Source organism: Dama dama, chromosome X (assembly GCF_033118175.1).
Source record: "Dama dama isolate Ldn47 chromosome X, ASM3311817v1, whole genome shotgun sequence".
Classification (NCBI taxonomy): domain Eukaryota; kingdom Metazoa; phylum Chordata; class Mammalia; order Artiodactyla; family Cervidae; genus Dama; species Dama dama.
Window position 1 is genome coordinate 115,276,829 of NC_083714.1, and position 12,813 is coordinate 115,289,641.

General features: G+C 39.1%; 1 protein-coding gene across 1 annotated transcript in view; it reads right to left on the bottom strand.

Moving 5' to 3' along the window:
* The window catches only part of SYTL5 (synaptotagmin like 5), a 265,631-nt gene that overhangs the window by 37,510 nt on the left and 215,308 nt on the right, over positions 1 to 12,813 (bottom strand). The window contains exons 8-10 of the mRNA XM_061136176.1: positions 9,758 to 9,899; positions 4,093 to 4,222; positions 1,855 to 1,961 (exon numbers count right to left, since the gene is read on the bottom strand). Of these exons, the coding sequence (XP_060992159.1) occupies positions 1,855 to 1,961; positions 4,093 to 4,222; positions 9,758 to 9,899 (379 nt within the window). The remainder of the gene's footprint in view (positions 1 to 1,854; positions 1,962 to 4,092; positions 4,223 to 9,757; positions 9,900 to 12,813) is intronic.

The following is a 12,813-nucleotide window of genomic DNA, read 5'->3' on the forward strand; positions in this document are numbered from 1 at the left end:
AATATACGATATTTGAAAACACTGTTTTTAAATACTTGAAATATCAGATACAAATATCTTAAAAACTCCATTCCTAGGTTTTGCTCTATTGCTCTCCATTCGACCTGAATTACAACCTTCTGAAGATTGGGGTCTCCTTCCTAGTGATGCTTGCTTTATGGAAAGACCATGAAATGTGGAATCACACAGATCTGGGTGTTCAATCCCTCCTTCCCTGCTCACTAAAGTGATTCACTTTGAGCAAAGTACTTACTTTTTAATTTGAAAAGTTGAGGTGCATTTGTGTGTGTATGGGTGTGTGTGTGTGCACATTAATGCATGTCTGTGTATGTATATATACTGTTAAGACACGGAAATGTATATTGAAAATCTCTCCAATAGAATAAACTATTTTACATATTGGTTTCTTATCCAAAATCCCAGATGCTACTTTTCTTTCCCCACTTTTCTATCCCCTGGCTATTTAAATAGTACATTTTTATAGTAAAAATTTCAAGCAATATAGATTAAAAAAAACTTGTATCTTCACTCACATATTATTAATCAAATTTCAATAATCTTTGATGGATGAACAGGGTACATATACACACAGATAAATGGATTATATCATGCATACTATTTTCTTTTTTTTAATTTAAGGATACCTTTCTTTTAGGTTTCTCCTCTCTTCCCTGGTCCTCCTTCTCACCCTGGGTAAAGCTAGTATTATGCATCCTGTTCTAATTACATTCTCTTTTTAAAAAGTTTTCCACATCTATTGATGTAGTTTTTATTTTCTCCTTTAATATAGTGAAATATTAATTATGTAAAAGATATTCTTATAGAGGTTAATTCTTCCATTCAAACCTAGAATAAAACTTGCTTATTGCAATATTTTTGATTCACTGCTAGATTTGTGTATATATTCAAGTTTTCTGTATATATTTATAAATTAATTTACTTTGTAGCTTTCTTTTTTAAAACTATTTTTAAAATCAAGTTTGAGTATTCAGGTTATATAAAATGGCTTCATATCATGAATTTGAAGATTTTCAGAAGATTTTCTATGATCAGTAATAGTTTAATAACATTGGGATTATCTGTTCTTTAAAGGCTGACTACCAAAAAAAAAAATAATAATAATAAAAAATAAAGGCTGAATACCAAGTAAGCTTTGAAACCATTTGCTCTCATTGCCCACTGCCACCGCTGCCCTTTTGTGGTAGATTTAAAAATACTTTGTAGTTTTTTATTACTGTAGTAAATAACATTGAGTGTTAGAACTAAGTTTCCTGGTTTGTGTCAGAAAAATTATAATAATGTCATTTAACATTTGTCTTATCTTTCATCCAAGGAGTTCAAATTGGATTATAGATATTGTAGAAATAGGAATTTCAGAATATTAGAACCTTCACAATAATTTAATTCAACGTTCTCATTTCATGAATGACTTTACCTTAAACATTAAATTTCACATAAGTTAGTCTCAATTGAGAAGACAGTTTAGGGGGATAATGTGAGATGTAGGAGTGTTCATATAAAACCTATAGTCAGATAAGTCTAGTAATGTTGGATTTAGGAAACGTTAGGATTCCTTACTTTTTCTGGGTTTAGATTAAGTGACATGCTTTTAACCAGGAACTGAAATCCCCAACAGGTGTTTTCTTAGAGATACTCGTCACTCATTAACCTGATCACCTGTTACCTTTTCTAAATCATATTTGTTTTTATATGTTAGTTGTGAAGACTAATAGGAAGAAATGATTGTATATCCTCACTTCACACTCAACTCATCCTTCCTGAAAGTGGACAGGTTTGGAATAAGCCTGTGCCCTTTCTTCATGACCATTAGACACTCTTCCATATCCAACTTACCAAGTCTTTGTCCAAAGCCCCAGGGACAGATTTGCTCCTTATGCTTACAGTATCCTCTAAGTCTTCTGTAAATGACCCGCTCAAATCTAACTCAGATCGACTCCGGTCTGCAGGAAGGAAAGGGGAATAAGGGAATCATCTTGTTTTGTTAGAAGGGTTCACTTCTCATTGCAAATGTTTCATTGTTATTCCAATTCTTTCTAGGGATAGGGCATAGATAGTGTCATGAAAACAACAGTCAGAAACTTCATACTGTTTATGCTAACATGCTACCATTTATTAACAGTATTTTGAAAGTTTCTTGGACTGACTTACCAACACTGATCTGTACATTTCTCCTTTGAGCATAGGAAGGCAAATGTTCTACTACTATAACATGATCAATTTGTAAGCTTTTTAAGAATTTTGTTGTGCTCAAAAACCTTGGCAAACCCTCAAAGAATGGGCCATTAAGCTTAGAAAAAAATAAAACATCAAGTATTCCTTATTTATTAGAGACTCTATTGTCTATTCCATGGACAGAGGAGCCTGGTGGGCTACAGCCCATGGGATCGCAGACAGTCGGACATGACTGAGCACGCACGCATACATTGTGTTTTTATATCTGACATAAAATGCAATGAAATGATGCTAGTTCTTTTCACACAAAAAGGGAGTGGCTGTAGGGCAATTGAAAGGAAGTTCTATTTCTTTGCACACCAGAACATTCTTTCATCAGAATTTCTTGCTTTTAAACATATACAGAAAAATGCAAAACTCAGTAATGCTGTGGATAGCTTATCAACAGTTCATTTCCATAAAAGACTTCTATGTCAAAACCCTGCTGAGAGAGAATACTTGCTTCTAAATGAGAAAGACTGAAGAGAGTAACTGATTAAGAGTGAAATGATAAATGAAATAGCACAGAACTGCTCAGCATAGCACCAGACCCAGAGTATGTACTCAATCTACAGGAGCTACTGAGTACTAGTCAGAGGAGAAATGAAGGGGCTTCTCAAATGGCTCAGCAGTAAAGAAGCCGCCTGCCAATGCAGGAGACACAGGAGACATGGGTTCAATACCTGAGTCAAGAAGATCCTCTGGAGGAGGAAATGGCCACCCACTCCAATATTCTTGCCTGGGAAATCCCATGAACAGAGGAGCCTGGCGAGTTAGAGCCCATGAGGTTGCAAAGAGTTGGACACAACTGAACAACTAAATATGAGCAAGAGTGGTAGAAATACGCTCCATGAGGTTGGCTTCTAGGCTAGTTAAAAATTATTCATTGAACTAGAGAACCGATTTTCTAGTCCTAAACAAAATGCAATAATAGCCACACACATTTAGCCAACTCTTTGGGAGCAACTTGTTTTGGAGAGACACCCCCAACTCAGCACAGAGAATCCAGCCTTAGGCTTTATGTCAGCATTAGCATTAGATAACTGGTGATTTCTTCCTTCTTGGGATCTTGTCATGATTTCAAATCTACACATGGGACAGAAAGTTCTTAATTATAACATATTTCTCTGAAGAGTTTCCTTATTCAAAGGTAATAAAATTACACCATAAAATAATATCTGTTTCACAGGGGTTGTTGTGATGCTAAAGTGAAACAATTTTTTTGAAGGGATCATACAAATGAAAGGGGTTATTAACAATCCCTTAATGCTGCTTGCAAAGAAGGCCTTATTTAAACCAGGGAATAATGATTCATCTGTCTAGATACAGGGCACTTCTGACCGATGTATCAATGGAACTACCATTTCCTTGAATTCTGGGCACGTGTCTTTATCTTTTGTATTAAATGAGCCAATTATATTTCCTGAACTCCTCTACTGATTTCTTGGCTCTGTCAGTCAGGTCTGGCTCTTTAAGACCCTATGGACTGTAGTCCACCAGGCTCCTCTGTCCAGGGGATTTCCCAGGCAAGAATACTGAAGTGGATTGCCATTTCCTCCTCTAGGGATGGAACCCGCGTCTCCTGCCTTGGCAAGCAGATTCTTCACCACTGCACTATCTGGGAAGTCCCATGACTGTATATGCTTATCAAATTCAAAATTCACAGATTTTGCAAGGGGCTCAAGGCATCACATGGGTCCACATTTCAACAGTTCTTACGGAGTGGGCCGAACACCATGGGTCAAAGCGTGGATGATTATTTTCAAAGGCATGAAACATACATTTAAAGCCACACCAGGCAGTCAGTTTCACCTGATTTAGTCATTTTCACAACAGAGCAGTCAGGTTGGAAATACTCACCTGAGGAGAGGGAGGCCCGGGACACTGCTATGGATGGTGTGCTGGAAGGTTTTCGACGATGAGTCCTTGTGAGGTCCTCAGAGGTGCTTTCAATGGCAGCCAAATCGGTGGAATTCTCAAAACCACGTTCCTTCTCACAAAGTAGAAATGGAAATATACATATAATATTGACTGTAATTGACTTCCAAATACTTCCATCTACCAGTATAACCATATCTATCTCACTCTTCAAGAGGAGCCAGTTGACACCTAGAGAACCCTCAACAGGAGTCCATATAACTCTAAAACTTACTTCAATACTCTCAAAAATATCTACCAAGAGTTTTGCTAACTAGCACAAAAGGTGTCTGAAATAATTATTTGTTCACAAAATTAGTGAATGTTATAAGGTTATCAGTAAAGATGGTGTAAGAACCTCCAAACTTACATGAACTATGTGTAAGAATATGGCAAGCTTTACACCCTCAGAGTAGTACTCAGGGTTAGAACTCTTGCTTCCACATTTGTCCTCATTCTGCACATGCTCTCTCCTCAACCATGCCTTACTTTCACCACCCCTCACTTAACAGAAAAGCATGCCACCTTCCCCATCTCATAGGCTGGATGATCAGAATATGGTTGCTTACATCATTATTTAAGTTTTTCATTATTTTATTAAATTTATTTATCTGGCTGTGTTGGGTCTTAACGGTAGCAACACAGGATCTTCATTATGGCACTTGGGCTCTCTAGTTGCAGTACATGGGATTAGTTGCCACACTGCATGCAGAATGTTAGTTCCCAGACCAGGGATCGAACCCTCATTCCCTGCAATGGAAGGCTTATTCTTAACTACTGGACCACCTGGGAAGTCCTCCTACATCATTATGGCAATAAAATTTCATGCAAGGCACTTGTTAATGTTCATAAAAGGATAAAGAATGGAGACTTTCCTGCTTATAGGAATAGGTGGGTTTTTGGGGGGAGGTGGGTATCTACTTGCTTGGAGGAGGCAATGGCACCCCACTCCAGTACTCTTGCCTGGAAAATCCCATGGACAGAGGAGCCTGGTAGGCTGCAGTCCATGGGGTCGCTAAGAGTCAGACACGACTGAGCGACTTCACTTTGACTTTTCACTTTCATGCACTGGAGAAGGAAATGGCAACCCACTCCACTGTTCTTTCCTGGAGAATCCCAGGGGTGGGGGAGCCTGGTGGGCTGCCGTCTATGGGGTTGCACAGAGTCGGACACGACTGAAGCGACTTAGCAGCAGCAGCAGCATCTACTTGCTTATAGATGCTTGTTCATGTAATGGTATTCAGTCTAACACTTTATGTTTTCTCTTTTTTTAATTCTTTTATTGAAGTATAGTTGGCTTACAATGTTGTGAAAATCTCTGCTCTATGGCAAAGTGACTCAGTTACACAATACATACCTTCTTATTTATATTCTTTTCTACTACAGTTTATCACAAGATAGTGAATATAGTTACCTATGCTATATAGTAGGATCTTCTTGTTTATCCACTCCAAATGTAATAGCTTGCATCTACCAACCCCAAATTTCTAGTCCATCCCTTTTCCTCCCCCGTGACAACCACAAGTCTGTTCTCTGCAAGTCTGTTTCTGTTTTGCAAATAAGTTCATTCGTGCCATGTTTTAGATACCACATATAAGTGATATCACATGGTATTTATCTAACGTCACATAGTATGATCTAGTTGCATTCATGTTGCTGTGAATGGCATTATTTTGTTCTTTTTATGGCTGAGTAAAATTCCACTATGTATACATATCACAACTTCTTTATTCATTCATCTCTTCATGGACATATGGGTTGTTTTCACGTTTTGCCTATTGTGAACAGTGCTGCTATGAACATAGGGGTGCATTTATCTTTTTCAATTATAGTTTTATCTGGATGTATGCCCAGGAGTGGGATTGCTGGATCATATAGTAACTCTATTTTCAGTTTTCTGAGGAACCTCTATTTTCCAGTGACTGCACTCATTATAAAGGAAAATTCTGTCCAAACTTTGCCTGTGCCCACAGGGGCTTGACAATTGCATTGTTCCAAGTTCACTTAAGTATTAAACCAGTTTTGCACTTCTGAGAACTGGACTAAGGCTAAGTGTCCATGCAAATGACACCATGACGTGATATGATTGAACCTAAAAGAGACTCTTCAGTTGCCCCTTCCAAAAATAGTCAAAAACTGTCTTTAAATGTCCTAGAGAAAGGAATCCCCTTCTTGGTGCCCTACATTTACCTCATAACTTAGACACTGAGTCGATGTTAATGAACTCATTTCACAAAGATAGAAATGCAAATCAATGCAACTCCAATATAGATTGGATTTGGTCTTTGAGTATTTGCCAACACATACTGCCTGTAGCAGGAGGAATATAAGTCCTAACTTTTCTAATTACCACCTATTCAAAAAGGTGTTCACACATGGATTCCTCCAATGAAGCAAGACCAACTTCCTTAGCAGCAATTAACAGTGACAGTAAATTTTCCAACTGGCACCCTGGGAATAACATTAATATTGAGCACTAATAGGCCAATTAATATTGCACAGTATGTAACACATACCCTGGGGATCCAGGATGTGAGGCCTAAAATTAATAAGTTATATCATAGCAGAGCACAGGTTAGAGATTTTCATGTTCTAAGAATTTTCCACTTTAAAAAGGTACTTCTCACATGCTAAAGCAGACAAGAACACTGAAACAAAAGATGCTGAGAAGTGGGAGAAATTGTTAAGTTGATCATCATGCAACTCTATATGGGTCTTCTCTTCATCATGAAATAGCAAATATGCTTCATAAAGTACTGTGCTGCAGTAAGTTTATTCAACAGAAAGTATTTCTCTTTGTGCCTCTTTTTCCTTTAGAAAAGACTAGCTATATCAGTTAGAATACAAGCATGAGATTAGCACAAGCACCATATGTGTGTTAGTCGCTCAGTCGTGTCCAACTCTGTGACCCCATGGATTGTAGCCCGTCAGGATCCTCTGTCAATGGGATTTCCCAAGCAAGAATACTAGAGTGGGTTGCCATGCCCTTCTCCAGGGGATCTTCCCAAATCAGGGAACATGGAACCCAGGTCTCCTGCACTGCAGGTGGATTCATTACCATCTGAGCCTATATATATCAATACATATGTCTACTCACTCAATCACAGGAAATTTTTGTTGGGGAATATCTAGGGCTTCCCTGGTGGCTCAGATGGTAAAGAATCTGCCTGCAATGTGGGAGACCTGGGTTCGATCCCTGGGTTGGAAAGATCCCATGGAGAAGGGCATGGCAACCCTCCCCAGTATTCTTGTCTGGAGAATCCCCATGGACAGAGGAGCCTGGCGGGCTACAGTCCATGGAGTCGCAAACAGTCAGACATGACTGAGCCACTAAGCAGAGCAGGTGTTGTTTAATAGAGAAGTATTCATATATTTGTAGCAACTTGGATGCACTGAGAGTTTATCACAGTGAGTGAAGTAAGTCAGAACAACAAATCTTATCTAAAATATGACAAATGAACCTGTCTACAAAACAGAAAACAGAATCGTACACACAGAGAACATACTTGTGGTTGCCAAGAGAGAGGGTTTGGGGGGAGGGATGGAGTTGGAGACTGGGGTTAGCAGATGTAAGCCATTATATGCGGAATGGATAAACAACAAATCAGTCTCTTATGATAAAGCATAATGGAAAAGAATGTAAAAAAAGAATGCATATATGTGTATAATCGAATCACTTTGCTGTATAGCAGAAAGTAACAACATTGTAAATCAATTGCAATTTAATGGTTTAAAGTTCTTAAAATTTAAAAAAATTCATCTAAAGGCTGTAGATATAAGGGGAATAGTACATGAGAAGGGAGCTCCCTCCTTACCCCCCACCAACAGTGATGGTACTTAGGAAGATAAGCCTTGTTTTGAGAACAAACTTGACTAACTTATTAATTATTGGACTGACACTCTGCTGCTTCCCACTAGCAGAGCTGTACCAGCTGTTAACATTTTTTTTAATACTTCTGGATCAGTTGGTGAGCAGGGCAACTCCCAGTCTACGCCTTCTTCCTGTGCTCCTGTCCTCCACAACCCTAGTTCTCCCCACAATCCAGGTTACTGCATGGCCTGGGAGGGCCCTCAGGATGCTGCCCAATCTTGCACCAGGGTCTGTTCTGATGGCTCAGTGCCCCTGACATACCAGTTTCTAAATATTTTGAATGCCATCCCTTTTTAGGCTGCCAGAGAAGTGAGTACAGTCACCAACTGTGCAAGCACTTTTCTGGCTACTGAACAATACTGTTTGTGGAGCGAAGTATAAATACAGACAAAAATTTGAATAGGCCTTTTATCTTATCAACAAGTTAAATTTAGACTAAAACTGTTTAAATACACTTATTATTATTATTCTTCAATCTGTCTGAATGCCTTTGGACTCTTCATGAAAAATATCTGTAGAATCTTGTCATCACAATCTCCACATCTATCTTCGTGTTCCAAAGCCCAGTAATACCTCCTGCAGTAATACTATGGACTCCTTCCTAACCAGCCTTCTGGCTTCCACTCTTGTTCCAACAGGCTCTTCTCAGCACAGCCCTCAGATCCAGCATAAACAGAAGCCAGATCATGTCAGCAGTCTGCTGAAAATTCTCCAACTGCCACCATCTTCTTCAGAGTAAATGCCAAAGTGCAAAGAGAGTCCACATGGCCCATCTGGCCCTACTTCCCCTCTGAACTCATTTTCTCATACCCCTCCCTTTGTTCACTCATAACAGCCACACAGGTCTCCCTCTTCTTCCTTGAACACACCACATACGCTCCCACCTCAGGGTCTTTGCACTGGCTGCTCCTCCAGGGGCACTAGCGATCTTTCAGACTCTCGTGAAGCAAGGGCACTGACTATGCAGATGGTGGTCCTTGATTTAAGTGATTTCAATATAAAGTGATTCCAACAGCCTTCCCATAATGTATTTGCTAAACATCAGTGCTGTCCCAGCATGGATAACAACCTTGCAAGAGACGCTCTCAAGCCTAATTCTTTCACTTCTTTCAAGTCTTTGTTCGACCAGGGCTTGGCATAGAGAAGGCCCTCATTAAATATTGGCAGAATCAAAGAATTGTAGTTTGTATATAAAGATATAATATGTGAACTATCTATATGGAGTTTCCTGCTTAATCAAACAATCTAGTAGATGTTCATTCACTCAAAAGAACAATTTACACACACAACACACACAATGCAATTTAAATTTCTGTGATGTGCAGACTCTTTAACAGATGTATTGAAAAGAAAATGATAAAAATATTTTAAGAGTCTACCTTTCCTAATTTAAATCTGTTGGCAGCATTTTATAACAGTCAAGTTCTTGATAAATAAAATGAATGATCAAAATCACTGAGTGCTAAACATGATTTATATTTTACTGAAACCATGTAGCCATTGAAACCCCCATTAAACAAATTCCACCTCTGAAACTGCCCTTTCCCTTTCCTTCACTCTTGAGGCCTCCTGTCATGAGCTATGGATGTAGGAGGTTCAGTTCTGAGCAAGAAGCATCTATTACTGTTAAACACAATCAACAACAGGCTCTCAGGTTCAGAGAGCTGAAGGCTAGCCATGCCTCGGTGGTGAGGCTGAGTCCCAGATGGAGCTGTTCCTTCACATCTGTGTACTTACTCGACTGCTGACTGAGGTCACGCTGCGGGTGCTGGGGGCCGGTGACCTCGGAGTGCCTGGGGTCACGCCACTGCTCCGGACACTCTTGGGAGTTCCAGGACCAGCTTCTGGCTCATTGAAATCTGATGAACCAGTGCTTCCCCTAAATGAGAAAAAACATTCTGATTTTAAAATGGAAGTACAGCAGTGACCAAAGACCTAGTCAGGGAAAACTCCCCAGAAAACAATGGCAACACGTGGACCACCTGAGGTACACCTTCAGGGGCTCATGAGGTTCATTGCCATTTGTCTGACTCCAGCGTCTTTGTAATTGAACTTACCTCTCCAACTCTTTTCCCACTGCTCAGCAGTATTCTTCTAGCCAGCCCTTTTTTTCGCCAACTATTTTTTCAACTCACCACGCTTGCTCGTGTTATTGCTTCCACTTCTAAGCCTTTTGCTCACATTCTTCCCACCTGATAAGCCTTATTTGTCATTCTCGGTTTATCCAAATCCTCCCATCCTTCAAGGGCCAAATGAAGTCCAGACTCCCTGACTGTGCTTTCTCTGTCCATCACAGGCCTTGCCAACCTCTACTCTACTCAATTCCTCGTGACTTACAGTCTTTGCCAGACTCTGTAGAAGTTGCCTACATAATGTCTTCTTTGGCTGCTTAACAGATATATGGGCCTTGGGACTCTTTCAACATGGGCTCCTTGGGGACAGAGCTGATGACATACTTACCATGACACCTCCAGCACCTTCACAATATCTTGGTGCAAAGGATGCACTCAGTACATATTTAATCAAAGATTGGCAATTATATTTTATTTCTCACTGTTTTAGTGACTGACTCGTGGCTCACATTTAATAAATGAAGGCTAAAAATAATGACATTTTTGTAAATAAGTTTGATTCACTTTTATGTTTGCTAAAATGGATTCAATTCCATTCAATAATGATTCACGAAAAAAAAAAAACAGTTCCTGCCTGGAGGTGATTGCAATTTTCTTATTAAATGAAGTTTCATAAGTAAATAAATTTTGACAAATTAGAGTTTAAGGGAAGTGTTTGCCCTTCTTTCATTCTGTGCCATCAGTGAGCACAAAATATGCTCAGTAGTAAAATGTAAGCCCTTGTGAATTTCACTCTTTCAGTTACTATTTTAATAATTTATAAGTGTACCTGTAATAATAAACATCTTCTTATTAAAGCACAACAGTGACAGTTAATAGTGATTAGAGTTCACAGTTGAGCCAACTGGAGGAGAGACTTATAGGAATAAAGGAAGGGCATATTTTAAAGAGAATGATGGCACATGGGTCATTAGTAGAAGAAAAATCTGGCAGAAGAAAGAATTAGCAATAAACATTGGAGCTGTTAATCACAGCTTGTAACTTTTTTCAAGGTTGTGCACCAGAGAAGCCACCAAAATAAAACATGCCCTGATTGATACAACCAGCCACCACAACTCTCGAGATTTATGCAAGCAGCAGCTGCATTTACTGAATATTTTCTAGGTGTTTGACAGTCTCCATTCCACAACATTCATTTTTTTCCTTAAAAAAAAAAAAAAGGTATGAACATTCGTATTTTACAGATGAAGAAACTGAGGCTTAGAGAGGTTAGGCACTTATTCCACACATGCATACAGAATTAGTATTAATAACATACAGAGTTAGTATTAACATATGATAAAGTCAGAATAAAAACAGAATTATCTGCTTATCCAAAGACAACATTCAAGCTCATGCTAGTTCTTCAAATTGTTTATGCATCATTTTGCCAATCAAATTGTTACAACCAGGCAGGTTCTACATGGATAGAATCTAGAAGAGGAATGCTATCAAGGAGAAGATAATTAAAGGATTGAGAGAGCTGGGAGTTAGTTTCTTAGAATTTGATTAAGAGAGCTCAGAAAATTTTCTGGGTAGCAGTCCTTCACTACTACACAGAAACAGTCCCTGGTAGGTTCTTTCTAGAACTGGTGGTCAGAATAAATTATAGTACTATGGACTCTGCTCAGAAAGGGTCTATGACTGTGTCTTTTGTGTCTGATGACAAGAAAATAAGATTTGGAGATTAAATAGACTGATACAGTTTGAAATTCTTGGGTGATTTCCCTGTCCTCCTATCTCAGGTGCAACATTTCTACATTTGGCAACAGTTAACAATGTTTATACCTTTCCCAAGTGATGCTGTTCTTTCTCACAAGTTCAACGGAGATGGGACTTAGAGACCTACCCATGGATGCTGTACACTGCCCAAAGGTTCTTTATTCTTACAGTAATACTACCAAAAAAAAAGTCTCTCCCTACTGTTTTAGGTTTAAAAAAAAAAAGTGAAAGTCACTCAGGCATGTTCAACTCAAAAAAAGTGAAAGTGTTAGTCACCCAGTGGTATCCGACTGTGATCCCATGGTCTGTAGCCCACCAGGCTCTCTGTCCATGGAATTCTCCAGGCAAGAATACCGGAGTGGGTTGCCATTTCCTCCTCCAGAGGATATTGCCGATCCAGGGATTGAACCCATGTCTCCTGCATTGAGAGGTGGATTCTTTATCATCGGAGCCACCATACTGTTTTAGGTAAAGTCTCAAAAGAAAAAGGGCTGGACTGAATCTTGCAGAAATGAACCAAGAGATTATGATCCAAGGGAATTTGTGTGGGTATTTCTGCTTATGTCTGTGATGAAGGTCCTCCCAGACCCAGGTGGTCTTGGAAAAGTCTCCACCATGGATTAGCCTTCCTAGAAACCAAAGTCCCGTTTATGTGGAAGCTCTAGCAGAAGTTAAGTGTTGATGACATTCAAGAGGCTATCCTATAATAAGGGGAAAAAAAGTCTTGTGCTCATAAGCCAGCCATTAGAAATGACTGTTGCCAGAAGCATTATCTTAAAAATGACATACACTTTCACATTTATCCCTGACATTTACTGTGAGCTTCTTAATAATATTTTCCTCTCAGTTGAATGCTTCATATGATTAAACTAAAAAAGATTTAGTCTAATGAGGCAGAATATCATAAATACTTGTGTGCCAACTCTTTCAGGTGTTATGCAAAATCTGACATAAAATATG